Source organism: Vigna unguiculata, chromosome 6 (assembly GCF_037176805.1).
Source record: "Vigna unguiculata cultivar grain cowpea cultivar isolate G323 ecotype 2 chromosome 6, ASM3717680v1, whole genome shotgun sequence".
In the NCBI taxonomy this organism is placed as follows: Eukaryota; Viridiplantae; Streptophyta; class Magnoliopsida; order Fabales; family Fabaceae; genus Vigna; species Vigna unguiculata.
Window position 1 is genome coordinate 40,366,433 of NC_140797.1, and position 27,234 is coordinate 40,393,666.

The following is a 27,234-nucleotide window of genomic DNA, read 5'->3' on the forward strand; positions in this document are numbered from 1 at the left end:
GTTAACACTATTTAGCAAAATAGGAAGTAAAAAAGGCTGAAGCCAGTTACCAAATAGCTCAAAAAGATTGCTCTAGAAGGAAAACAATAGACAACTTCATATACTATTCATACCGATCAAATCCTCTGTGTGTATTTGGATCAACTGTATCTAAAACAACTTACAAATACTGTTACAGCTTTTAATAAAGAACAATTTGTTTTCCTAAAAGCTCTAATCAACACAAACCACGCACTGTATTATTCTCATTCGCAGCATTTTAAGCACTTTGACAACAAAGACATAACTCTTTTCTAGCAGTATTTGAAAGCTGCAATGTTGATTCCACAACATGTCAATCTGGGGAACCCTGAATATATGCATGCTCCTCAACACTTTCCTCATCAAACTTGGCAACCCACTTACTCTTACCCATTTTTCTGCTACTACCGTCTCTGACCCCAGCTCTCTTATCAGTTTCGTCATTCTTGGAAAGCGTAGTCACTTCCATGCCTTTACCTACAGAATGCTTTAGAGATCTAACTGATACTTTCTCATCCTTTCTTTTTACATAGACCCCAACCCTTTTGTTTTCCCATCCAAATTTCTTGCCACCACTACAGATCTCAGTATTGAGATTTAGCAAGTTGAGCAACCTTGCATAGTTTTCATATTTGCAAACAACTAAAGAGAAATCAATATTTTCATAATATGGCAATATTTTGATGGATCTTCAGTTCTGGACTCTACAAAATGGAACATGATGGAAAGACAGCTGCAACGTTTGATGTTTCATACAAATCTAGTTTTATAATCAAATTAAACATATCTTGGTATAGAAAATGTAGGGGATGTAGCTCATATGGTAGAGCGCTCGCTTTGCATGCGAGAGGTACAGGGTTCGATTCCCTGCATCTCCATTTAATGTAATTTTCTGACTTTCAACTTATATTTTCATGAGGAATAAGTTTTATGTTCTGATTGAGACATACTATGTTAGTATTCATATACTTGAATGGTTAACATAGGACAAGAACATGTTTTCCATAATTATTATGAGTTGCAACTATGTGATTGGTGTAAGAATAATTGCACAAGTTGTCCACATGTGGATATTTCATTGGGTGGTTTGTGCTGTTGGGAAGTTACCAATTCCTGAAGAATTAAGAAACAACAAGTAATCTCTAGTTCCTCTTGGAAAGTCAAGTATTGTTTCATGGGGGCCAAGTAGCTAGAAATTGGTTTTTTTGAAATCCTTTTTTAAGGTTGATATAAAAAAAAATGATCCTTTTAAAAATTTAACATAGGTGTATATCTCAGGTAAAGAAAGCTTAATAGCATTTGTTATCAGGAAAGGAATATACCAAATTTGTCCATTAAATCATTCGGAGCAGGAGATAAAAAGAGAGACAAAAGGGTACCCTACACTGCAGGCTTTCTTATCCCCCTGAAAACGCAGTTTCAAGTTCCCTCCGATGCTGTTCCTGCGAAGATGATGAAGAAGAAGAACCAATATGTTTTCTTCTTTCCTTCTATAACTCTCTGCAATGCTGACTGAACTTCCAAATCACACAAACTCCAACTCATGGACTCTCTCCTCTCTCTAACACCCACACTCCCATCATTCCATTGCACTCGTCCCTTCACCTCCCTCACTCTTTTCGCACCCCCTTCACACAGAAAACTTGCTCAAACCGTAAAGAAGGTGAGTGCTTTGCAGCCCCGTAGCAGCGGCCACGGTTGCTTGCAGAGCGGAGGGTTGGGCGTGGCTCTGCTCAGCAGCGTCACCGCCAACGCCAAGCTTCGGATTAGTCCCTTCGTCGCCACGTTGGCGGCAAACCCCACCTTCGTTTCGGGGTTGCTAGCGTGGCTCATAGCGCAGTCCTTTAAGGTGTTACTCAATTTCTTCTTCGTCAGGAAATGGGATTTCAGGCTCCTCTTTGCGTCCGGGGGAATGCCGTCTTCGCACTCCGCCCTCTGCACCGCCCTCACCACCTCCGTCGCTATCTGCCACGGCGTCGCCGATTCCCTCTTTCCGGTGTGTTTGGGGTTCAGTCTTATTGTCATGTATGATGCAATCGGCGTTAGGAGACATGCCGGCATGCAAGCTCAGGTAACTGCCTCCGACAATTCCTGTTTGATAATTATTTAGTTAGCCTTTTGGTCTGCTGATAATACTGTGTTGCTGTTGGGAAATTGATGTGAACTTGAGATAAAATTTGAATCATTATCCGAACACATACTTAGAGTCCCAATTCATACTACGAAGTTTGATGCCATACTCGATGATACTAAGCGTCCCAACCCAATATGTGGCAGTATTTGGCCCTTGCTTGTAAACAGATTTTAAGCTTCTTGTATTGATGTTGGGGCCAAAATCACATTCGATTTTCCCGAGCTTGATTATGCGTAGTGCAGACAAACTCTTTGGCACATTCCACAGCGCATGTTTGGTTCTCAAATGTGTGATTCAGGAAGGACCAAATTAGCAAATACCTGTCCAAACACAACCTTAGTGGATGCAAATGTATATATTATGTTCACATCAGAGACATTATCCTTTAGTGTACCTATGTTTTCTGTCGAAATGGAACTTTAATTTTAAGGGTTGAAAGAATTGACTTATGGATTTACAAATATTTGGTTTGCTGCTATCTTGGACTCTTGGTGAATGTTAACATGAGGTTTTAGAGGATTTTGTAAGCCCAAAACTAAGCTTAGATCACTGCCATCTAGCTAGGTTTTGTTACGCCACTAAAAATAGCTGATTCTCCGTTAATGCTTGCTCTGCAAAGTTGTACGCCGTTGACATTTTGAGTGTGTCACTATAATGCTACGTACTATTTTTACCTGAATTGCAAACGAGCTGAAAGTATAGTATGATGTTGATATTTATATGCAAATTTACACTTGTACACCTTGGCGATATTGTAAAATGAAGACTTGTGTAAACTCGTCAAATCTCCAAAAACTTGACTTTTGGTAAGAGTTTAGTTTATATAAAAAAAAAATTAAAATACCTATAAATGACTCCAAATTGTAGTCTTATAAGACCCAAGTCTTAAACTTATGACTCTCTCTGTATGCCCTGCAATGGAGATGCCCTTAGTTTTTCACGTCATATCGAAATTAATGAGACACAATAAAACAATTATATCAGATGCAAGAATACAATTTATATCACACACAGCATATCAAGAGAGAGAGTCTCCCTTTTTGTCCTCAAATACGAGAGCAGAGAACATATTTGTGAGAGAAGTGAGAAAATGATGCCTTTGAATTAAGAGATGGAGCCTTCAACATAGACAAGAAAGGCAAAAGAGAAGTGACAAAATCTTGACCTGAGGTGCAAGATAGAACTGTGAGAACAGTGTTCTAAAATTTTATGGCTCGTAGAAGTCTAACAATCAATATTAAAATCGTGATTTTGAACTATTCTTGTCGGGCCTGTGCAGATTTTAAGCATTCCTTGTTGAAGTTTATTGAAGATGGCAAAAATCTAGAAGCCATCACTTACATTTTTTAGTCTGCATGCTCCAATCTGTCTTTATCTTTATTGTTCGTCAATTTAGAAAGATATCTAACTTAATCGGTTCTCATTGTTCATTATCTATGTAGTAATTTGATAGTGTTTAACTTATGCTTTGGAAGAAAATGTTTGACCAGAAAACTGTGTGGATCCACACAGGTGCTTAATTTGATTGTAGCTGACCTGTTTCAAGGGCATCCAATGAGTGAAAGGAAGCTGAAGGAACTTCTTGGTCACACTCCATCTCAAGTCTTTGCTGGTGCTCTGCTTGGCTTTTTAGTAGCTTGTTTCTGCTGTCAAGCTTCTGTAGTGGGAGTTTAGGTGATTCCATTGCCATTTTTGGTCAAACTTTATTGATATCATTGTTTGTCCTGATGTACATGACATGACCTTCTTAATCACTTCACTGTATCTAAGGACAAAATATAAACTTCAGCAGATGTAAATGACATTTTTTTTCCTTCAGTTTCTTACACTTGAAGGCTCACCATTACATTCCAAATGAAATAAAATCCTGGAGACATCGACCTTGCACCCCTTTTTGAATGTTTACCTTCCTACTTTATCCATAAAACCCTGTTAAAACTCTTGCGAGCAAATTTATAACCTAGTCTACTTCAAGCCTTGTGGAGCTATGACAAGAAATTCTTACTTATTTAGTTAAAAAGAGGAGTTTATCAGTTAAAAAGTCTTTTGAGATTGACATATTTAAGTAAATGATAACAATAATAATTTGTCATAATTATTACATTAAACTTTACACTAACATCATAAGATGATACATTATGGTAGTATGTTGAACTATCTTTGTTTTGTGCTTGTTTGTTCATATGTCTTGCTGTCTAAAGTTCATTTGATAAAATAATCAAATGAGTCAGCAAATGGTAGAATTGCGGATTGAAGGGACGCCCATTTGCATGTCCCTCTTGTACAACTCTATCCAAAGACAGAAAGTTGGAAATCAACAAATCAATTTTACAGCGAATTCTGACACATTATAATAGGCCCACTTGACCTAATTTTTCACGTCAGATAGAAGTTATTAGTTGTAATTTTTACAATTTTTAAAGTATTTGATGTAATTTTCTAAAGTATTTTACATGAACTCGTGAAGAACAATTTAATATAGCTTACGATATATTCGAGTTTAGAATTGAGCTAATTTTAAGATGCATTCTAGTTTCAAAAGTTTGAAAATAATTATATCCAAGTCTTACTATTGTTTGAAGTTTGGCATGGAATTATTGAAATAAATTATACCTTAAAATATTACTGAAATACTTTTTTGTATTACATAATATGTGCTTGCTTATAATGACTCAAAAGTCTATTCAATGGGTAAACGTTTTGGTTCGGATTATCACTTATATTGACTCTTTGTTACTAACATTTAGTAAATCATTTTGATATTATTAAGAAGACAAAATTAATGTCATGTTGCAGAGGAAACCCTGCATTATGCACCCTAGATTCTAGAGAGTTCGATTATGTATCACCAGTAAATTGTTTGATATTCCTTGACTTTATATTCGGTGTCTATTTATTTGTTACTCTCTTAGAGAGAAGGATATTTTGTTCATATGTAACAAAGAAGAACAACATAATTATAAGTTTTTACTGTTTTAAAACATAATTTATATTGTTTCATATAAACACATTTAAAAATGTTTTTTTGAGAGGATGAAAAAAATTATTAAGTATGATTTTAACTGAATTTTGTCTATCATAAATTTTAATGTATTTTTATATCCAAATTTTAAAAATAAATTAATATTTTTTATTTTAGTTATTTAAAATTTTCTAACATATCACATGATGTTTGAACTAGAACACGTTTAACAGCTAACAGCTCAAATGCAGTAAATGCAATAAAGCAGTGACATTTGTGAGTGATCTGGTAAAGATACAAGAATATGAAAAAATATCGAATAAACTTTTTTCATAAAATCCTTTTTAAGTGTTTTTAATGTAGACTAGTGCAAAATGGTACGAGTTCATATATAAGTTAATTATTTTTTCTTGCAAAAACAGTGATTGGAGAAGCTTGTTTAAATATATGAATATAAATTGATTATGTTGAGAAAGGACCGTTATGAAAGTTTGTGGTGTCTAACAAAGGAAGGTTCATTGAGTGGGAGGAGATGGTAGCAGACCAAAAAGTAAAATAAATGCTTAAAAGAAACATTGAGAGTGGTAGTGAGTAAGTACAATAGAATAAGGGAAGCCTTTAAAAACCTTGCTTGCAACATTCATGCACCTTCATTTTATTACTGAAATAAGACATGCAATTATCTATTTTTAAATACGTACAAGTAAAAACAAATACAAACACAAAAGAACTTGCTTTCATCTCAACCCTCCTACGCATATCCACGTCAGATTACTTATCAACGCGTCTCGTGTTGGTTGGTTACGCCATGTCACTGTAAAGTCACTCACCAACCTTATTCTATTTTCTTCTTCCTACCTGTATACATACGCGTACGTGTACGTATCAAACCACATTTTTAGTTGATGCCCACTCTTTTTTCTTTCGTCAACAAACCTTTCTACTCCGTATCCTATACCAGGCGGCTACACGCGTTTATACGATATTTTATCTCTCTCTTTCTCTCTCTCATTCTCGCTTTCTCCTTCTGTCAGAGTCAACAGCAACCCATTTCTGATAATTGAGTTCGTAATTCATAATCACCACTTCTTCCTGCCTTCAATTCAAGCTTCAATTCAATAACCCGTTGCGTCTTTTTGTTAACTTCCTTTTGATGTTGTTACTGAAAAGCCTGTGATCTCTGGTCTCGTTTTCATCATCTTCTGGGCGGTAAGAATCCGCCATCTTTTTCTTTCTGTTTTGAGTTTTTTCTTCGCTGGTTCAGATTTACACCATTTGGGATTTGTTCTGCTTTAAGAAATATTAGGGTTCCCAAATGAGGAAATGGAATTAGTGCATTGGGGTTTGGATCTATTCATCTTTCCTTTCGAAAGATTGTACCATGTTGTAAAAAATTGTTGTTTCAGCTTGCTTATTGGCCTGGGTAGGGGTGTAAATTCTAAATATCACTTTGGGTAGCCTATTGTACAAAAAAATGACAGTATTTTTGTTAATTTTTTAGGGTTTTAGTTGTGCAGTTCTTAGTTTTTAGCTTGATCTGTTCTGTGTTCATTCTCTTGTTCAATACCCATAGTGAAAATGTCTTCAGCCGGTGTCAGTACTCTTAGCGTGGTTCCCCCTGAGCCATTGTTGTCACCAAAGGCATTCCCTTTCCCGTCACACTTGTCTTTGGAAGATAAATCTATTTTCATATATCTCTCCTTTTCTGGTTCGTTGACTCCAATCCGTGTTATGGAATGGGATACCATTGAGTCTGTGAAGTTCAAAATCCAAAGGTGTGAAAGCCTTCCATTTTTAACAAACAAGCAGAAGTTGGTTTATGCTGGCCGAGAACTCGCGCGGAGTGATTCTCTGCTCAAGGACTATGGAGTAACCGGTGGAAATGTTTTGCATTTGATAATCAAACTGTCAGATGTTCAGGTCATCAATGTGAAAACTTCTAGCGGGAAGGAGTTCTCGTTTCAGGTTGAAAGAGGTCGGGATGTTAGGTACATAAAGCGGCGAATTGCCAAAAGAGAGAAACAGTTTGATGATCCTGAGGAACAGGAGCTTGTGTGCAATGGGGAAAGGCTTGATGACCAGAGGCTTATTGATGATATCTGCTGCAAGCATAATGATGCTGTGGTACACCTGTTTGTGAGAAAAAAGAATGTTAAAATTCAGAGGAGACCCCTTGAGTTGTCCATTTTAGCAACAGATTTGACTGATGAGAAGAAAAACGATGTCAATGGAGAGACATGCAGGAGGAATTATGATGTTGGTAAAGAAGATATTATTAGAAAGTCTGATGCCATTCAAAGAACTGTGCCGAGAAAGCCTCCCGACAGAGATTTTATTTTGGAGCCGGTTATTATTAACCCTAAAATTGAATTAGCTCAATCTATTTGGAATATGGTGAATTCTACATATGATGGACTTGACAGTGGAAAATATCCAATCAGATCTGCAGAGGGTACAGGAGGAGCTTACTTTATGCTTGATTCAGCGGGGCAAAAGTATGTGTCTGTTTTTAAGCCTATTGACGAAGAACCAATGGCCGTGAATAACCCTCGAGGTCTTCCATTGTCATTAGATGGTGAAGGCTTAAAAAAGGGTACAAGGGTTGGTCAAGGTGCATTCAGGGAAGTTGCAGCCTATGTTCTAGATCATCCATTGAGTGGGCGCCGCAAATTATTTGGTGATGAGACAGGCTTTGCAGGTGTCCCTCCAACATTGATGACCAAGTGCTTGCATAAAGCATTTAACTATCCTAGAGAATTGACTCCTAAGATTGGTTCCTTGCAAATGTTCACAGAAAATAGTGGAAGTTGTGAAGATATGGGCCCTGGGGCTTTCCCAGTAAAGGAAGTACATAAAATTTCTGTTCTGGACATAAGACTGGCAAATGCAGATCGGCATGCTGGGAATATTTTGATCAGCAAAGAGGAAAGCAACAACCAGTCTGTTCTGATTCCAATTGATCATGGATACTGCTTGCCTACAAGCGTAAGCATCTTATTTTATGATCTTTTTGTGTTTCAGTGCATGAAGTTATACTTCTATATTCTTATATTTTCCCTGTCTTTGCCTTGTCACCATATATCTATATTGCATCAATTGACCTATTTGTCATTACAACAGTTTGAAGATTGTACCTTTGAGTGGCTTTACTGGCCCCAAGCTTGCCAGCCATACTCCCCAGAAACTATTGAGTACATAAAGTCACTGGATGCTGAAGAAGATATTGCCCTTTTAAAATTTCACGGATGGGATCTGCCGGTTGAATGTGCTCGCACTCTCAGGATCTCAACCATGCTTTTGAAGAAAGGGGTAGAAAGAGGGTTGACCCCCTTCACCATTGGAAGCATGATGTGCAGGGAATCCTTGAACAAGGAGTCTGTGATTGAAGAAATAATACAAGAAGCACTGGATTCTGTTCTTCCTGGCACAAGTGAAGCTACATTGCTGGATGCTGTTTCCCAAATCATGGATCTGCGCCTCGCTGAGATTGTCAGATCTCGTTTATAATAGCATGCATTTCTGCAATAGTAGCAGCAGGTACATACTGTGTGCATATGTAAAGCTCAAATAGTTGGATTTTTAGTTCTTGACAAAGGAAGTCTATTTTCTTTGGTTCGATTGTAAAACCGTTCTTAGCTTAACTTCTTAGGTTTTATTGTTTGGTAGTTTCCTGCCGTTAACAAATTCTTTCAAGTTTGTTGTTGATTCCTTTATTAAATTTGAATTCTAAGAATAGCAGACTACCCGTCTTCATTTGAATTGCAGTGTGAAATTCTTTGTACCGTAACGTGTTGTCTTGTTTCAACTGCAAGGTTGTGCTTGTTAGGAGTGTGAAAATTGGGAATGTGGAAAATGAAGTTTTTTTTTTTACAGATTTTGGATTCGGTATAACTAAGTATGTGTTGTTATTTTCTATCCAACCGTGTGTGTGGACATGGGTTATTGTCTTTAAAAACATTTAGAATTCTCGATATCTTTTCACAAAAATGTAAATTTTATTAATCAAATCATCGAATTGAAAATTGTCATGAAATATCTCACATTTTCTAAATTTCAAATATTTCAAAAGTTAATTATTTTTTCCACTGCATCATATTATGATGTATAGTGTTCTGGTTAAAAAAGTTATACATAACTATATAGTTGTTTTATAGGCACATGAATATCTCTTTTAGATATGTTTACTTAAAAAGTTAAATATATTTTGGTTAAGAGGGATATAATCTTTTTAAATCAATTGTGTTAGATTTTTTTAAGTGTTAAATGTAATTTTTTATTGTGTTTGATTGTTTTAACATTTTTCAGTTCAAATGTCACTTGAAATATACCAAATTTTAAAAGATTAATGTTATTAACTTAAAAAGACTATTTATATCTATTTATTTTTAATGTTTGAAAATCAAAATATGAACTTTTATGACTAATTTCAATTTTACATTCAAATTTATGAATTAAAATTATATTTAACCCTAATTATGTTACATAGATAAACAATTAAGTTAGTTAATTTTACATAACTTTGTTTGGTGTTGTTATCTAATGCAAAGTCTAGTATCAACTATTCCTCTTTCATTTTTAGCTCTACTTTAATTTGAGCAAGGCTTCTAAGCTCTCTTCTCTTCCATACCGTACTAATGACAACCTAAAAATCCCAGAGGTTTTTAAGGGATTTATGAACGCATCGCTGGAATCACATTTGCACAATAATTGCTCAAATTAAAGGGATACCTCGAATTAAGATTCCCAACAGCGTAATGCAATTGACGTTACCATGACTTGTTTTAGCTTGAAATACAACAATTGTTTTTCAGTTGTATTTTCAAGCAGCACTTTTTCAGTTGTAATAGTTATTTATTTTCACTATATAATATACTATACGTATACAATCTAACACCAGCTTCAAAAATATAAAAGCTTGCGAAGGGTGTTATCTTGCGGACGTGCGCATTAATATTATTATTTCTTTGCAAATTTTGTAACCCTTGTGCATAAAGATATTTTAATGTCAAAAAAGTAGTAGTAACCCTTTCGCAGTATTATCTAAATTATTTTTCACATGCACAATTTTCTTTTGTGGATTCAAAAGGTTCAAATTTGCTATCTCGGAGTTGCTCGCCATTGATTCTGATCCATTCCTGATTTAAATAGAAAGAGAAGCATAACTCCAAAGCACATTGATTCTGAAAATTCAATACTTACATAAAAACTCAAGTGATCATTAGCATATGATACATACACGCAGAGACCAAATATCCGACAAGTACATTGGTTAGAACTTAGTTGTTTTTTTTTTTATTATTTTGTTTGGAAGTTGAAATTGCCATAAACATTCACCAGTCAAAGATTAAGACTTGTCAAATTATCTACAGAAAGAAAAAGCATTAAAGAGAAGATGCAACAACCTAGCTACAGAGGTTGGGTATGCACACTCCACCTTCAGGGTTTTGCTGTTCTTTCCATATCCTTCCTGTTACTCGTAGCTTCAACTCTTTCCTGTCTCCACCTGAGAAGAAAAGCGCCATGTTGCGGTAAATGATGAGACCATCGTGACTGTCTCTCACTTTCTTATGGCTATCTCTAATGCTTCTTGGACTCCCCTCAAAGGTTAGTTTTCGTCCATTTCCACCCACCTCCAAACTGTAGCTGTAGTTTCTCGCCTCTCTTTCGTCACCCATGAATCGGAGGAATGCCATGTACACCGGCGCCATGCCTAGCTGGAAGGCCTCAAAATGGAGGCAAAAATATTGCCCAAAACAATGGAAAACCTAACACAAACAAAAATGAGTTAACCAAACAATATGGATGGGATTTCATCAGGAACAGATTCAGTAACTGAAGTAGACTTTTCCCAAGAAAAGAAAAAGTCACCGAATCCGTCTCTGATATCAACAAGTGCAAAATGCAGTTGTGGTTGTGCATGGAATGAAGGAATATGACATCAAGTTCTAGAGAAACACATGCAGAATTTTTTAAAGATACCGTTAGCATCCATGTAGCATTTTCCACTTCCATGGGATTAGACTTTACATAGCGATGGTTGAAAGTGCATCCAGAATGCATATCAACCCTGTGGTCATCCCTTAAATGAGCAACAAGGCATGGAATATCCCCAACCACAGAACAGTCTGACCCGGCATAAGGGCAGTTATATGGTCTGAAGTTACAAATAGCCTCATGTTTGAGTTTGCTGTAATAAGGAAATATCTCTGGACACCCAAGAGAGATATATCTACATGGCAGTTCAAGTGATTCTGCTATCTTCTCTAATGCCAAACACCTTATATCTCCCAGCTCCTGTCTGCAAGTTGGGCATCGGTTGTGTACCCTTGTCTTGCAAGTTGAACAAAGTGTGTGCCCGTTGTGACACTGCATGGTAAAATTTGTTTCAAGAATCAATCACTGTTTTGTTAGCATCATTATTCAACTATATCTAGTTATCTATACAAAGGACTTGGGCAGAAGGTTTCAATATACTGAAACAATACTATAACCAAATCGCAGAAGACAATGTTATGTACAATATGCTCATTCTATTCCTCACATTATAATGACAGAACTTAAGATAACACCAGATTTGATTGATAATATTTTTGGTAAATATGCAAGATGTCTCACATGACTCGTGATGAATGAAGGGAAATCATTGCTTCAGATACTGAATTTACTAACACCAGTTCACTCTGCAAAAACAGAAAGTACCACCTGCTCCTTTTATTTATTTTTTCCATTCAGTCAATTTTCACTATAAATTAATAACTGCATATTTGGATGTGTGCTGTAATATCTCAAACAAACACCCGGGCGACACCTGCGTTTGTGCATAAAAATTAGATCTGGATGTTATTCACCAAAATCAAGATTGCTCTAATACTATATTAGGGTGTGTTTAAGTAAACAACTTAATTTAAGCACTTATTTAACAAATATCATTAAAGTGGATATAGTAGAACAAAAAACACGGTTAAACTATTTTCATACAAGTCATAAGGTAAGCGGTTTTCATATGCTACCCTCGAAAACTTATGAACATATTATTGACATAAGCTCTACAATAGACTAACACGGTATTTGTCACAACATAAGTCCATCTAAGCTCTTCAAAAGTTCCTTGAATTTAACTCAACCCAAAAGCTTGTTCAAGGGAGGTTTGCTCTAAAATTTTACTACAAACTTACTTTTGGTATAAAAATTACCAATCATGAATTTCACTTCAAACTCAACCAAATCATTTTAGAGAATTAACACAATCCAAAAGTCAAGTTCGTAGACGTTCATCTAAAACAATAAACTGGAATGGAATGTTCTCACAGCAATGTTGTTGCTTATCAATTCAAGTGAGAGACTTCAATGGCATGCCAAAGAGTAAAAGAAAGATTTAATATTTGCCTTCCTTCTTGCAAGATACGTATCTAATTTTCCTTTGGGCTACAACAGTACCACCCCAAAGGAAAAGCTTAAACAAGGATTTAATTACTTGTGACAACTTCCATAATAAAATTATAGAACTTGTCACTTCAACTATATGACAATACATCCTATTAAAGGTCAGGTTTCCTGGCCTATTAGCAGCATCCAACAACTTTAATCATGGACATATTAATCATTCATTAACTCATAACTCATGACATTAATACTCATTTTAGGATATCGTAGCAAAACCAATTATGAACAATCATGTGATTCATGTCAATATATGAGACAAGACAGATAACTAACCTCCCAGATTCCAATTATAAATTACAAACAGGAAGGACAGTACGATAGAATTCTAAGTCAACTACTATGATGAGCAATGCTAACAATAATCCTCTCTTTAACATGTCAAAATTAGTTATCTTGAAAATAGGTCACCTCTTAAAGAAAGCAGTGGCTTTCTAAAGAATAGACCAATATCCAATAATAAAATATGTGTTGGTAGCATATTTCTTACTGCAATGTGCATAAAAGGAATAAACTACGACACATCCCAACAAAAAAGGATTCTCTGGGATAGTGACTTAGAACAGACATAACAAACAAGCCCAGTAAGCCACAAACCCTGTACACGTTGTTTTTCTCTTCAATTCATGCCTTTCCAACATCCTTATCTGCTCAATTAACTAAGTTCACTGGATTGATCAAGTGACAATGATCAAAGTCCTGCCTACTCAAGAATAAGAAGTTGTGTAGCCTAATAATAACTAATTCAGCTAAGTTTCTTCTCTTATTTTTGAATCGCTGACAAACGAAGGTACACAAGAGAAAGTTTACACCTGACGATAATGATTAAGCCCTTTTTATAGCCATATATTTTCTCATCATACCTTCTGTAAGTCTAAAAAATTGACCTGAGTAGGCCTAGATGAAAACGAAAAAAGAACATCCATTCTCAAATTCTGCCATCCCCATCACCAATCCTAATATCACCGTAAGCAAACAAGAAAAAAGAGGTGAAAAGGGACTCAGAACCTCAGAAAAGAAAGACTAGCTAGATATAATCTTTGATCAAAGTAACCCATCATAGTAACCAAATCCTCAACCCTCATTTGCGGAATCATACAAACTGAAATTACAGCAAAATATGAGATCTACACATTAAAAAGGGGGGAAAGCTCCCAACAACAATCGCACATGGCCTTGATCGAAAGACTTCAATATGCTATCACAAAAACAATCCAAACCCTCCATACTGGACATGCCCATTAAAGAAAAAAAAAAAAAAAAAACCCTCTTTTATTGGACCAAATGAGAAAAGGAAAGTAAATATGGGCATCAACAAATCGCATAGACAGAACGTATAAGGAAAGAAACAAAGTACCACCAAATCAAGTAATTTTTGGAAGCAAACCGAAAAGGAAAAATGGATCAGATAAGAGACCTGATGGATTGGAGGATACATCGAGTTGGTGCAGACAGGGCATTCAAGAAGGTCGTGGACACTGGTAGTGGTGGGGCCATTGTTATGCAGCTTCGAGATTGAAGAAAACTGATGAGGATGTTCATCATCCTCCATCATAGTCATCGATGAGACAGTGCTGCTCTCAATGCTACTCGATTCCATTCTCTCACTTATAACACAAACACCAACACGCTTAATTGGTAGCCATCAGGATCATATGTGAGTTGTGACGGTTGAGCTTCAGCAGCTGGGTGGTTGTGTGTGTTTTTTAAGACATGAAGAAGGGGGAAAAGGAAGCTGTTTGCTTGCAAAAATTGATGCTTTTCTTCGGTTCCTTGGTCTTCTAAGACAACATAGAAGTGTTACAAGATATGGGTGTCCGAATCCTGAGGACCCTTTGATTAAAATCAAACGGTTTTCAGGATTCCCCAAGGAAAACCAGGACGAGAGAAGACAATAAAGAGATCGAGATGGAGAAGGAGAATAACGTAGAGGTTGGAGAATGATGAGAGAGAATAATGTAGATCAAGTGATGTGCTTGTTTATTTTACTGATTTATTATTTAAGGGGCAGGTAAATGAGGAACCTTTTTTAACCACAATCTTCGCTGTGCCACGCCATAGTCAAGCTAAACACACTATTTTTCTCTCTCTTCTCCACATGTGACACACTCTCAGACTGCAAGCTATACAAATTTATTTACAGCACCCACTTTTTACGGTATTTTTTTTTTTTTACACACACCAAATTAAAGATTAAAATAAAATACCATAAATTTCATTTAAATATTATTAAGCGTCATATCTCACTAAATAAGCTGAAGTGACTTCAGAATATAATCTTGAATAATAAAATTCCTTCGATTTTATATGCGTCTTATTTTAGAAAATGAACATAAAACTACTTTTTACATCTAAAATATTAAAAAAATTAAAATAAAATCAAACTGACTGATGAAATAAAAATTACCAGTTTGGCTGTTCTGAATTCCTTTAAAATCAATTAACCGTAACACGATAAAAATGAATCATTTAAAAAAAAATAGTATTCAGTTAAAATACCTCACAGAAAACACCAGTAAAGTTGACAGTTAAGACAAAGTTATCAGTTGATAGAGAAATAAAAGGTAAAATGATGAAGAATGAATTATGTTACTGTTATATTAGTTTGTTTTGTGGAGTTATTATGAAATGAAGAATGAGGTGTCGTCATTTGAAACATGACAGACATAGTTAATACGATGAGGGAGTTAATGGGGTCGTTTAAGAAGTGGAGGATGTGGTGTGATCTGATGGTGAGCACCATTGAAGGGAGCGCAAATTGATTTGAATGATTGAGAAAAGAGGGTCTACAGCTTTGTGTAGAATGGATGGATATACCAATGGTCCACTATGGCACTATCAATTATTTTGGCGTGGATGCCACACTTGTCCGCAGAGTCTCTAAAATATTTAGTTTCTTAGTTGCCTCTTCAAACTGTTGCTTCTTTTTTATACTATTGCTTTCTCGACTTAATTGTCTTTAGTCATACCATTGCGTAATTTGAGGACACTCTTAAAACACGTATACCTTGTGGATCTTCTTTCAACAATTTTCAACAATATTTTTGGCCACTTGCGGGAAAAATGTTTACTTATTTCTATATTTCTTGGCTCGCACAGTTACACTTGTTCATAAGATGATAATTTAATTATTAGTAGGTACTTCTGATCATGACATATTTTTCCCTTTCATTTTCAGTAACCGTCGACATAATTACCTCACTCTTCTTCTCTTATACTTTCTATCGTGCATATCCTGTCTTCTTTGTAAATCTTTCCATCTTTTGTTTTTCCTTGACTTTTACTGTTAAGGAGTGTTTCGTATGGTAAGTGAAAACTAAGGAACGAAATTTAAATAACTTATTTAGAAATAAGTTTAACATTTACAAAATATGTATAAATTAAAAACATAACATATCATACTTTTTACTTTGTTACTGATCTCATCCTACAACGCATGTTATTAAAATTAATGAGTAACACTGTGCTAGATCTTTTCCTTCAGTGGGGGTTATTAAATATTACTATCATGAAGACGACAGAAGAAAGTCATAATATCAACTCGACTTTAGGAAAGTCATGCCTAATAATGGGGTTTGTTGGGTTAAATATGATGGTAAGAAGAAAACGCTTTCCAATGAAAGATTAGAGCGAATAATGTCACAGAGAGAACAAACAATCTGAAGTAACTTTTTTCCCTTTGTTTACCCGTAAGCTCCTCCACTGTGCATCAAAGCAGAACAAGAATCATGGTGTGAGAATCAGTGCACTATTATAGTATTAGGATTGCATGAAAATACTTAGTTGCTCAAACGTATCGGTAGTAGTTCCCTGACTTTTCTGAGCTGATTCCCGTCGTGCGCTCATCATCTCAACCTGTGAAGGTTTGCAATAAAATATTAGCATCTGTTCCTGCTTCAACGCAACATTCACCGTGCCTAAAGATATATTATAAAAAGTATTACATTTTTTGTCACATTTTTGCCCAAGTGGTTGTGTAGTGTACTGACAAAAGTTTCCCTCGCGAGCCACAAGTGATAACCATACAGAGAACAGTTGACAGCAAAAGTTCAGGTTTGGTGCCAAAAAATGGGGCAAGAGGAATATTCTTTTTCTAGTTCCCAGTGAGGCAGTGACTCTTCTCCACCTTCGTGCTCCCTTTATTTTGAAATCATGAAATAAAAAATAAAAACCCTCTTACTGATGAAAGCAACACCTGAGGATACTTCAAGGCGTTTGAGTAAGCTGAAAATTTTCCACATCATGCGGGATTGTACTTTTCTCAAAAATATTTTCTCGTTGAGGGAATAAATACTTCGCTTTAGTAGCCATGAAGGTCCACCACCGGCAGCGACAACTCAGACCACTTATCCGACAGGTCAACTGCTCTTCTTTAATGGTAATGGGAACCATTTATGACACCTTTCTGGTAGCTAAAACATCACACAAGGCATTCCAAGATTTCTTCCGGGTTCCAACTGGTGTTTCAACCCCACAATTTAATTTGCTCACCGATAGAAATCCACAGTCAATGTGCATCTATGTGATTTTGAAATTTAGTACAATAATAGTAATATTTAATGGACTGAAGACTTGTTACAAAGCAGTGATGGTGCTAATAAATACAAGAGAAATTTAGTGTAGCGTGATTGCCGAACATGTAGTAATCCTCTGGCATCTACCGTTATGCAAACATTTTACAGAAAATGAGCAAAATAAATTTAAAAATTTGAAACACGGGAACTGACCAAGCAACTGCTTACATTTATCCCTTACAGCCAAGCTGGTCCTTACAAGTCTGTCTACAAGAATAGATGTAGTTTGTTTTGTTTTATTTTACTTACTAACCAGCCCCATGACTAACAGGCATGGTTTTACCCAAAATCTGAAGTATGGTTCGGACTTCAGAGTAATCAGACAAGCTTAACAAAGATTCTAACCAGTTTACCATTGATTTGGGAACGCTTCTCTATATTTGGCATCCTCACTTGACATATGCTGCCTATCTGAAGTAACCCTTGCACGCGAACTTAAAAGTTTCTCAGCTATTCTATCTTTTGATGTTACTTTCTTTCGCAGCATGGACGCAAGACTTTGTTTATCTTCATTAGTTAACTCCCCATCTTCTCCAAGCGTGGCTGATCTTGAAGTAGAAGCCAAAGCAGCATCCCGTAAAACAGCTTCATTGTGTTCCCGAATTTTTGCTAGTTTTGCACGTTTAAGCGACTGTTTATCAATTTCTCTCTTCTTTGCCCCCTCTTGATCTCTCTCACGAATATTTTTCACTGCTTGTTTGGCTAACTGCTCTACTAGATCAGTCCTTAAATCCACATTCACGCCTTCTAAAGAGATCTGACTGAGTGGCGTCCCGTTGTCATCTCGAGGAATGATAGGTCCATGAAATGGACAAAGTTTCATATCTCTTCTCTGGCACAATCCTCCTTTCTTCAAAGGAGCCAGGCATGGTTGGATTTCAGTTTTCTTCTCTTCATAAGGCATTGCGTGAACATTCAATTCGGCAATTTTATCTGCTGGAATAACTGCATCAGCATCCACCCTACCCCAGTGACTATCAAGCTCCAAACCCCGCTGGTTAGCCATAAAAACCCTGTTTGAACCCCAATTATCCAAGTAAGAACTCCATCGTACCACAGGAGCTTCAGCTATAAGTTTACTCCTCTCAGGGTCTGACTCAACTTCATGTACCTGATGACGCAGGCTATCCGTTTCAGAGCCATTAGACCCGTTACTGTGCAAACCAAGATTAGCATTATTCATTTTAAGAGCACCAACATGTTTATTTTTATTATTGGGTATGCTAGATGAGGTTTTCATAGAAACAACGTTATCCTCCTCCCAAAAATCTTCCTCATCATGTTTTGATGAGTTTACGAGCAAACAACCAGCCTCTTCACATTTACTTTTAACCGATTTTAGACGATTTCGGATATCAATGAACTCTTTCAAAATGGAATCTCTGAATCTATTGTCGGCTACTTCAACTCTTACTAAAACAGAAATCCACTCTTGGATTGTAATCAAGTGCTTTGCCACCAGAAGTTTGTATAGTTCCCTCAATGTATCAAAAACCACTGTATTATCACTGTTCTCATAAACCTTCTCCCCTTCTTTTAATGCTTCAAGACGAAGCTGCTGCAGCTCCAAAGAATGAAAGTCACCGTGTTCGTCGCTGTCCAATACATCATCTGACACACACTCCTCTCGTTTCGCATGCAAAATGTCCAAACACTCATCAATCTCATCCATCGTAGATAAAATCGCTGCCTTTATTGAAGATGAATTCTCTTTCAAAGATTCATACTTGCTCAGTAAAATCTCCTTTGACCTCCTCTCCCTTTCCCTTCTCTCCTGTTGAACCCGCTCCACGTTAGCTTGTATGTTAGGAAATTGGAGTCTAAGTGTATTCTTCAGATAATCATAACCCAATCTAAGCTGTCTGTAATGAACCCCAAACGACACATTCCACTTCTCCAAAAATTCAATGGCTTTCGAACGTAAAACAGTCGCAACAGCAGGTGGAGCAGGAAGAGGCACGTTTCGCCTGAATCCAACACTCAAACTCAGCAACTGATCCATGTTCTCAACAACAAGGGTCCTAAAAAGCTTTGAACGCATGAATAGTTCATCGATTATTAGAAGCGCAAGGTACCGGACCTGCAACACATGTCTGTCAAAGTCAATCAGAGGAATTTTTGCTGTAGATGAAAGTTGGAATCTGAAAGTTAAAACAAGGGTTGAGCTAATGAGTGGGGTTTCTCAGCAGAGCAATAAAATGAATGGGATTTCATGGCCTTATAACCTTAAAGCATCAAACCTAGTAGGAAGAACATAATAGTCAATTTTAGGAATTGTCATTTTTGTTGTTTAGCACATGTATGAATTTGTATCAACTTAGCCCTTTCTTGTTGACCAATTATCATTTGAACAAGCTTTTAATTCAAATTGAAATTTATCGATGCATGGTCAATTAACCCTAATTGCAAACCGGGAGAAAGGAAAGCGAAACCCCAATAAATATAGGTCCAAAGGGAATAGTACCTGAGCATGGTCGCGCTTCATGAGATCCATGAGGGTAAGGGTAGCGACGCGGAGCTCCGAATCGGAATATCGAACCACAGTTTTAATGGCCTTGAGGAGACGGGGATCGACCTCCGGCGCGGTGGAGTTGGTGGCCTTCTCAATCAAAGGTATCACCTTCGTTCCGTTTCCGTGCCCTCCTTCCTCCGTCCCCATCGATTCCCAATCTCAAACTCAGTGTTCCGTTCCGTATATATCTGAATTTGAAAAAACCCTAATTTATATATGTCGCGATCTTCCACCTTCTCCCATATTGGCTTGCGCGCTACGTCGTCGAGGCCTCGAAGGTTCTGTTTGATGAAACGGATTGTCGTTTCAGAAGTGTTCATATAATATAGGTTGCACAATGAATATTATTGATTCTTAAATTGAATTTAACAGATCATCACTGAACAAGTGAAACACGAATTATAGTTTGTTAAAGTAGTATTGATTAAATTTGGATTTACATATAATATACTTACTTCAAAACAAAAATTTTAAGTAATATTAACTAACTGTTATGCTAACCAATAAAATTATGCTATATAACTAACTAATTTAATAATTTAATTGATTTTTTAATAATAATGTATATTGGTTTATTCACTTTAGTTACTATAAATTACAATGAATTTAATAATTTGTTGTCTTTAATTAAAAAGCAAATAAATAAACAAATTTAAAAGGAAATTAATGGATAAACGTTATAATTAACGTTACACTACATTTGTATAGATAGAAAAAACTTTCTCTTATTTTTAATTGGCTTAGATAACTTGTTCGTTCTCATTTTCGTAGTGTTGGTTGTGATGGTGATCCGTTACTGATTTAAATGGTGTCACAGAAAATGACCAAATAAAACACGAATTGTAAAAATGGGAATCATTTTAAACTTTCGGTAGAATGATGACCATTTTAAACATTCTATCAAAATAAGGATCATCCACAACAAACACTAAAAAATAATAACGAAAAAGGTATTTAAGCCTTTTTTAATTTAGTTTATATGAGTTTCTCCCGTAAATTAATTTATTGCAATTCGAAAAGTAGTTCTTTTAACATACATGTTACACTAATTTTTATTTTTGTTAGTATTAGTAATTATCTACTCATATTTTGGAGATATAATTTTTATTTTATTTTATTTTAAGTTGATGACACGTATTATGTGACATTTTTAAAAATTTTGTAACTTTTGGTCCAGTAGTCTTTTACATAAGGAGATTTGATATTAATGTCTAGTTAACTTTAAAATAAGTCTTTTACCTCTCAACTATTTTTCTTTTTTTCTTATAAGGTTAAAAATTTTAATAGTTCTTTCAAATTAATAACATATTAACATTAATAATTTCTTTAATAAACACAAGTAATTACTATTAAGTACTGACACATCAATTAAATTAATGATTAACTGAATTCAAATAAAACAAACATAGTTAATAATTAAAGTTGTTACATTGTAATTTTTTATTATATTAAAAATAAAATATATTAATATTTGTTGTAATCAATCAATTATTTAACTAATTAATCTTTTTAGATATAAAATCATGAGATATAAATCAACCTCAAAGTTAATAATATTTTCCCTACAGTAAATATGTTGATGCAGTATAGTTGAAGTCATAATAAGGACATACATAAATTGAATATTCAAACAATAAATTAATCATAACTTTATAAAAGTGATAAATTAAATGAAAGTTTGATAACAACTAAATATAGCTTTTGCTGCTATTAGTAAAGGTTTATTTTTAAAGGTACTAGTTTTCTCTTGTTGCTTGTTGTCTAATTATCAAGGTTCAACACTCATCACTCCTTTAATAAAGCAAACATATTAGAACATGCTTACAAATGTAATAGTTAAGCACGAACATAAAATTGATTTTTATTTGTGTTATTACAAAATTGGAAGGAATTTGTAAAATTAATAAGTTGTGATTTCCTCTTCAATTTTAATAATAGAAATTAAAATGAAATATCTAAGTTTTAAGTATTAAATGGAAAAATAATAACAATTCGACTAGAAATATTTAAATTTATAATAAACGTGAAACTGAATAAATTATAGAAAAGCATTTAATAATAATAGAAAAATAAATCAAATTCCATTATTGTTTTAAATGATTAAATTGTAATGTGACTTCTTATTAAATTCAAGTTTGTCTCCAAAATTTGTGTTCAAAATTTCACATAAATCTATAACAATATATAAAGAGATTTTCTTTTTCGTGTGCACATTTCAAAATTCTAATTTTATTCTATAATTATTTATTAAATTTTTGAAAATTTCTCATTATTTGTACAAATTTTTTATAAAACCGTCTATCTATACTTCTTCTATTTTTTTCTATTTATTAACAATTATTCTCTCATCTTGTCTGATATATTTTATTTTATTTTAAATTTTTAATAAATATTATTTTATTTTATATATTAATTTCATAACACGCATATTTAAAAATGTTTACACACTAGTTATATGTAAAGTTAATTTTTTAACATAGTACTGGAATTATGTATTTGAATTTATCCTAACAAAATGTATTATTTATTGAGTTTCTTGGTCTATATGATATCGGATTGTTAACATTTAGTTTTATGCACAAAATTTTGATGTTTTGATATGATAAAAGTACGTTGAAAGTTTTAGATCGATTTGAGATAAATTTAATTTATAATATACAAATAAGTGTATATTTATCTTATAAGTGAATCTTGTAAAATTAAATTAAGAAAAACTTAAAGGATTTTCTTTTAGGAATATCGATAAGAATATGATAGAAAGGAAAAGAAGAGAAAGTTTTTACTGAGAAAGTAGATCTAAAGTGGTAGATAGGGTAGTGGAATTGGTGGAGGCAGAGTTAGGTTGGTTGAGCTTGCACACGCATCATTGTGATTTTCAAAAGCAAAGTGGTGCGTGTTAGTGCCATCTCCACTTTTGAGTCCCTCTTTAACAGCTAGACTCCATCCATCCATGAATTTGGAAAAGAAGCAATTGCTTTTCTGTTTCCAAAAGTTACAGTACCCACCTCCTAACATTTCACATAATTCTCCTATTTCTGTTTTCTCTCCTACCTCTTCATTTTTTAGCATGACCTGGTTCATGTTAGCGGTGCATATTGTTGACCTACTCTGTTGCTCTGGCATGTGCAACATGGCCATGCTACCATGTGCTTCTTCACCCATTAATCAATCACCTCACGGATCATAACACCTCTTTACCACTTTTCATAACACACTCAACACGTTCCACGTGTTAGCCTCTAAACCAGACTCGTACGTAATTAGCTTGGCTGCTACAGCACCTGCAGAAAACATTCCAAATTTACAATATACATACTTTAGAGGAATTCGTTTTTCCTTGTACTAAATTTTCCCATAAAACAGATAAATTTATCATAAAACTAACATATTATTTATTATGTAACTTTTTTTTCTCTCTTAATATAATACAAATAATTGATTAATAAATCTTGCTAATAACAGACAAACATGTCACCATCGTACGGAACCTCACAATAAGAAGATGACAGTCCTTCCGTACGTGTCTGTCTTTCCACGATTTCTTTATGTAGTGTAGACATCATTTGATTCATTTGGGAGATTCTATATCGATCAATTTTGTGGATGTGGTCTGATGTATCAATTATTGAGATGATAGTTTTATGAATAGAATAGAAGAGATGAATTTTCAATTCAAGAATAATTGTAAAAGGGTTCAATGAATCGAAGTTAGATCCGCAACAGGCGCTTCATCTATCACGGAAACAGAAAGAGATAAATTTAGTCGCAATGAACGCAGCACAGGTGGAAGTGTTTATGATCCAGGATCGGTGAAATGGCAAAATATCTTATAGCATTTACATTGCTAGGTGGAGTTTTCACCACAACAAAAGACAGGAGTATCACCAGTAGTACGTACACTGGCAGCAGCAAATGAAAGATTAAACTCTGCCAAATTGAAGTAGTTGTTGTATTTAATTGGGAAATTAAAAATACAATAAGCGACAACGTAAGGGTAAAAGGAAACCAGAACAGAAACATTCTCATTTTCTTCAATCTTAGTTCCTCTTCCAGATCTAGATTGAGATCTCGCCTTCATTTTCTAATCTAACTTTTTTTTTAATCTTATATAAATTATAAAAAACGATGCGAACATTAATTCATATTAATAATTAGGAAACACGGGGAATTGGTTGTTTCCAGTTCCCACGACTCAAACGCAACCCCTCGGGGCAAACCCGACCCGAGAACCCGCCAGGTCGTATGATACCCGGAATCCTTGTTGCTGTATGTTACCAATTATGGACAAACCGCTCATGGTTCCCGCAAAAGCGAAGCAGAAGCTCCCGCTACTATCCACTGGAATCAAGTAATTCGTCGCCGGTAGTGACACGTCAGCACCGCGGAAATGCAGGACCACCGTCGGCACTTTCACCTCCGTGAGCCCAGACAGATCGAAACACGTGTCGAAGAGTGAGAACTCCGGCGCTCGCTTCAGGCGCGAGGCTCCGATGCGGAACGCGTCCCGGAGTGCAATGTAAGCGGGTCGGGTCAAGCGGGTGACGGACGTGCCCGAGTCGATGATGACTCCGCCGTTCCCGGCGGCGTCTAGGCGGAACAGCGAGGCGGATAGGCCGCGCACCGGCGCGCCACCAACACTGATTCCAAGGAGCTCCACGTAGTAGAAGGTATCGAGCTTGGGGTTCTTGAGGAGGGGAGTGAACCGCGCGGTTCGGGAAACAGCGGAATCTCCAAAGACAACAGAGGATGGTTTGGCCGAGGCTGAACGGTCTACGAGGCAGTAAGAGAACTTCTGGTTGAACCGGCGTCCGGTCTGGACAGGAAAAGATAACCTGCCCCGGCCCAGCCCCAATAAACCAGCAGCGCCTATGAAGAGTCCTTCGTTGTCGTGGCCACAGCCGAGCGCGACGCGCGTGACTCTTGTCCTTCGAAACGTCAGTGTCTCGGTGGAGAAATCGCCGAATGTGAAGGAACCGTCGCCGTAGGAAACCTGGTACTGGCAAACCTTGTTCTTGTTACAGCCGGGAGAGTCTAACCTGCGGCAGAGAGGGGCTCCACAGGGGATTCCGGCGTAAGTTCGGGATTTGCTGGGGTCGAAAACGGGGTCGGTTTGGGAATAGCATTTGCGGCAGGGGGCGCATTGGAGCCAAACGACGTCGCTTCCGGTGTCCAAGACCATGTAGACGTACCTAGCGGGAGTACCCACGCCTATGCGGGTGAAGTACTCACCGCTTCCTTGTGCTAGACCCGATATGATGGAGCTGCTGAAACCGGAGCCGGATCTGCGCGCGTGGCTGCTGTTGAGGGCTGCGAGAGTGAGTAGGGATTCGACTCTTTTGGCGTCGCGTTTGAGCCTGAGGTGGAAGAGCTGCTCCGGGGTTTTGTCGGAGGAGAGTGCATCTATGTGGTGGAGGTTAAGGGAGAGAGCATCTTCCGGGTCGGGTTCTGCAAGAGCTTCGGCTTCGGGCCATGAGAGGGTGGGTGGGTGGGGGAGGGAGTGGAGAGTTAAGGTTTGGGTTTGGAGTTGGGATGGGAGGGTGGCGGTGGCTGAGAGAGAGAGGGCGAGCGCGAGAGACAGGAAGAGAAGGCCATTTGTGGTTTTCTTCTTCCCTTCCATGGTTGCAGTTTGCGAGTGGGAGAGCACAGAGTTTGTGGAAGAGAATAAATAAATAATGAAGAAGCGGTGGCTTCTGTGACCATTGTTGTTACTGTTAGAAACTGTAAATAGTGACGCAGTTAATTATGAGGATGGTTGAGTTGGGTGGGGTAGGGTAGGCAACACAACATCTGAATCATTTCTATGCAAATCTATTATGGGTCTCTTTGAAATAGTTATGGAGAAATGGATTCTACTTTTGGGAGAACATTAATTTTGGTTAACAGAGAAACTGAAAAAAATTATTTTTATTTTCATATAAATTTATCATTTTTAATTAATTTTGGGTGTTTTAAAGAATTTATAGGAATGAATTAGTTTTAAGAATTGATCACCTGAGTTTTCAAAGTAAACCAAACATGCACTGATACATTGCTTACTACTACCCTTCATAAATCAGGTTTCTTTCACACTCGTTTCTCAAGGTTACTTTAATTCACAGGCTTTTCTTGCCACTTTCTAGTATTGGTTACCACCAAATATGACATCTGGGAGTTGGATTAAATTCAGTTAAATACGGGAAATTCAAACATGACTAATAATTAAATAATTAATGTGCCATTTTTTCTTATTAAATAAAGAGATGCATTCATTCCTTACACTTTTTTGGATAAAAATAAATGGCCTTTTTATCAAGAGTTATACATAACTCTTGAAAAATATTTGTTGGATAATGTAGGGTCCCGATAATTTGACCCTTGTGCTTTAACTCTTGTTGTTGTTTTAATATTTTTTATAACATTTAATTACAAATATATTATATATTGTTTTTTATTATTATTAAATACTCAAATCAAGAGTTACAAGACCTACAGATAACTTTTAGGATTTCAAAATATCATGTTTTTATAAGGTAAAACATTGAATTTATTTTATTCAATATTTTACATTGTTAACTTTAAGTAATAGACAATTTTTATGAGATAGATATTTTTAACCTCTTCCCATACGCACACATGTTTATGAACGTTTGTATATGTTATGGAATAGAGTTCTTTCGGTATTTTTGTATATGTTTGTATTCTCGTTGTTGAGATATTTGTTGCATTGAAGCCATACCAAACAAACTTTGTGGCATTGAAGCTATACCAAACAAACTGAAGCAAAAGTCAGCATTATTAGGCTATATTAAGAGCTTAACAATTTAAATATTCAATGCTTAGGTTGATCTCAACATATCTATGTGAAGAAAATCAAGTTATGGTCCCAAAGAAGAACATATATAAATACTCATCTATTTGAAATTAAATATCAAGGCAATTCATGTGATGGTGCAGTTTCAGAATGAATCTCATTGCCATAACGTAGTTTGCTGAACAAATATCATTCCAAACAAATTCTTATTTTTTGGTTTGTGATGATTATCTAATATTTATTTATGTACTAAATAAATAAAAAATAACAATCATCCACAACTATCCTTTTTATATCATCTCTTTGTTATATGGTTGTATTTTTATATCAAGTCATATATGCATCATTTCTTGTTGTTTATAAGAAAAACTCGACTAAAGCAACACAAAATCTGATGAGATTTTGAAGGGTAAAATATTAACCTTAGCTTACATGACAAATAATCATAATAGGAAATTTTCCTTAAAATGGAACGATTACGTTGATGCTTTTAGTGGTAATTTTTCACTGCTTTAATTGAAATGGATGATGCATATTAAAACTTAAAATTCAATGTGAATTTTGTTTGAATTGATTTTTTTTGTTCCACCAATTTTTTATGAAATCAATGTTAAAATAGAACTGAGGTGTCATCATCAATAAATGAAATCTAGGTAAAAAGCCATTTTAATATTGTAGTTGACTGTATTTTGAACTTAAGGACTAATCTCAGAGAGGATAATATTTTACAAACTTTCATGTTTTAAATTTCAGTGTTAAGATATTTACTATGGTCAATGTCTATATTTTGATACTCATAAA

The 27,234-nt window shown here is 35.6% G+C and overlaps 5 protein-coding genes, 1 non-coding gene and 1 pseudogene across 9 annotated transcripts; 3 read left to right on the forward strand and 4 right to left on the reverse strand.

Annotated features, from left to right (window-relative positions):
• Positions 1 to 44: 44 nt before the first annotated feature.
• On the reverse strand, positions 45 to 1,182 carry LOC146885891 (uncharacterized; annotated as a pseudogene).
• Positions 827 to 899, forward strand: TRNAA-UGC (transfer RNA alanine (anticodon UGC)). Its single transcript has one exon. It is a non-coding gene; the product is annotated as a tRNA-Ala (tRNA).
• Positions 1,183 to 1,365: 183 nt separating the features above from the next.
• Positions 1,366 to 4,593, forward strand: LOC114187373 (Acid phosphatase/vanadium-dependent haloperoxidase-related protein). 2 transcript variants are annotated; one of them, XM_085674808.1, is made up of 3 exons: positions 1,366 to 2,092; positions 3,668 to 3,829; positions 4,357 to 4,593. In XM_085674808.1, exons 1-2 carry the CDS (start codon positions 1,565 to 1,567, stop codon positions 3,827 to 3,829), a joined length of 690 nt encoding a protein of 229 aa, XP_085530934.1. In that variant the 5' UTR covers positions 1,366 to 1,564; the 3' UTR covers positions 4,357 to 4,593. The 2 variants fall into 2 exon arrangements, with proteins under 2 accessions (XP_085530934.1, XP_027931415.2); XM_028075614.2 differs by lacking the exon at positions 4,357 to 4,593 and having other exon boundaries at positions 3,668 to 4,045.
• A 1,570-nt stretch (positions 4,594 to 6,163) lies between these two features.
• LOC114187783 (phosphatidylinositol 4-kinase gamma 4-like) lies at positions 6,164 to 8,989 on the forward strand. Its single transcript, XM_028076152.2, has 2 exons — positions 6,164 to 8,102; positions 8,238 to 8,989. Exons 1-2 carry the CDS (start codon positions 6,696 to 6,698, stop codon positions 8,622 to 8,624), a joined length of 1,794 nt encoding a protein of 597 aa, XP_027931953.1. The 5' UTR covers positions 6,164 to 6,695; the 3' UTR covers positions 8,625 to 8,989.
• Positions 8,990 to 10,276: 1,287 nt separating this feature from the next.
• On the reverse strand, positions 10,277 to 14,530 carry LOC114187981 (E3 ubiquitin-protein ligase SINAT3-like). Its single transcript, XM_028076446.2, has 3 exons — positions 13,975 to 14,530; positions 11,097 to 11,483; positions 10,277 to 10,882 (listed from the first exon to the last, which is right to left on the reverse strand). Exons 1-3 carry the CDS (start codon positions 14,155 to 14,157, stop codon positions 10,520 to 10,522), a joined length of 933 nt encoding a protein of 310 aa, XP_027932247.1. The 5' UTR covers positions 14,158 to 14,530; the 3' UTR covers positions 10,277 to 10,519.
• A 2,701-nt stretch (positions 14,531 to 17,231) lies between these two features.
• Positions 17,232 to 19,944, reverse strand: LOC114188078 (ENTH/VHS protein). Of its 3 annotated transcripts, none has more exons than XM_028076588.2 (2): positions 19,596 to 19,944; positions 17,232 to 19,211 (listed from the first exon to the last, which is right to left on the reverse strand). In XM_028076588.2, exons 1-2 carry the CDS (start codon positions 19,788 to 19,790, stop codon positions 17,481 to 17,483), a joined length of 1,926 nt encoding a protein of 641 aa, XP_027932389.2. In that variant the 5' UTR covers positions 19,791 to 19,944; the 3' UTR covers positions 17,232 to 17,480. The 3 variants fall into 3 exon arrangements, with proteins under 3 accessions (XP_027932389.2, XP_085531359.1, XP_085531360.1); XM_085675233.1 differs by having other exon boundaries at positions 17,232 to 19,272; positions 19,596 to 19,939; XM_085675234.1 differs by having other exon boundaries at positions 17,232 to 19,224; positions 19,596 to 19,938.
• A 3,619-nt stretch (positions 19,945 to 23,563) lies between these two features.
• LOC114188810 (Eukaryotic aspartyl protease family protein) lies at positions 23,564 to 25,290 on the reverse strand. Its single transcript, XM_028077454.2, has one exon. The coding sequence runs from the start codon at positions 25,258 to 25,260 to the stop codon at positions 23,836 to 23,838; it is 1,425 nt and encodes a 474-aa protein (XP_027933255.1). The 5' UTR covers positions 25,261 to 25,290; the 3' UTR covers positions 23,564 to 23,835.
• Between the last annotated feature and the right edge of the window lie 1,944 nt (positions 25,291 to 27,234).

What these genes read in the sequence shown, in the direction of transcription:
- LOC114187783 (XM_028076152.2), top strand. Translation starts at nt 6,696, where the DNA reads ATGTCTTCAGCCGGTGTCAGTACTCTTAGCGTGGTTCCCCCTGAGCCA. An exon ending in GATACTGCTTGCCTACAAGC is followed by an intron (nt 8,103 to 8,237) that starts GTAAGCATCTTA and finishes TCATTACAACAG; the next exon opens with TTTGAAGATTGTACCTTTGA.
- LOC114187981 (XM_028076446.2), bottom strand. Translation starts at nt 14,157, where the DNA reads ATGGAATCGAGTAGCATTGAGAGCAGCACTGTCTCATCGATGACTATG. An exon ending in TGTATCCTCCAATCCATCAG is followed by an intron (nt 11,484 to 13,974) that starts GTCTCTTATCTG and finishes TTTACCATGCAG; the next exon opens with TGTCACAACGGGCACACACT. An exon ending in ATGCTACATGGATGCTAACG is followed by an intron (nt 10,883 to 11,096) that starts GTATCTTTAAAA and finishes TGTTTGTGTTAG; the next exon opens with GTTTTCCATTGTTTTGGGCA.
- LOC114187373 (XM_085674808.1), top strand. Translation starts at nt 1,565, where the DNA reads ATGGACTCTCTCCTCTCTCTAACACCCACACTCCCATCATTCCATTGC. An exon ending in ATGCCGGCATGCAAGCTCAG is followed by an intron (nt 2,093 to 3,667) that starts GTAACTGCCTCC and finishes GGATCCACACAG; the next exon opens with GTGCTTAATTTGATTGTAGC.
- LOC114188810 (XM_028077454.2), bottom strand. Translation starts at nt 25,260, where the DNA reads ATGGAAGGGAAGAAGAAAACCACAAATGGCCTTCTCTTCCTGTCTCTC.
- LOC114188078 (XM_028076588.2), bottom strand. Translation starts at nt 19,790, where the DNA reads ATGGGGACGGAGGAAGGAGGGCACGGAAACGGAACGAAGGTGATACCT. An exon ending in TGAAGCGCGACCATGCTCAG is followed by an intron (nt 19,212 to 19,595) that starts GTACTATTCCCT and finishes CATGTGTTGCAG; the next exon opens with GTCCGGTACCTTGCGCTTCT.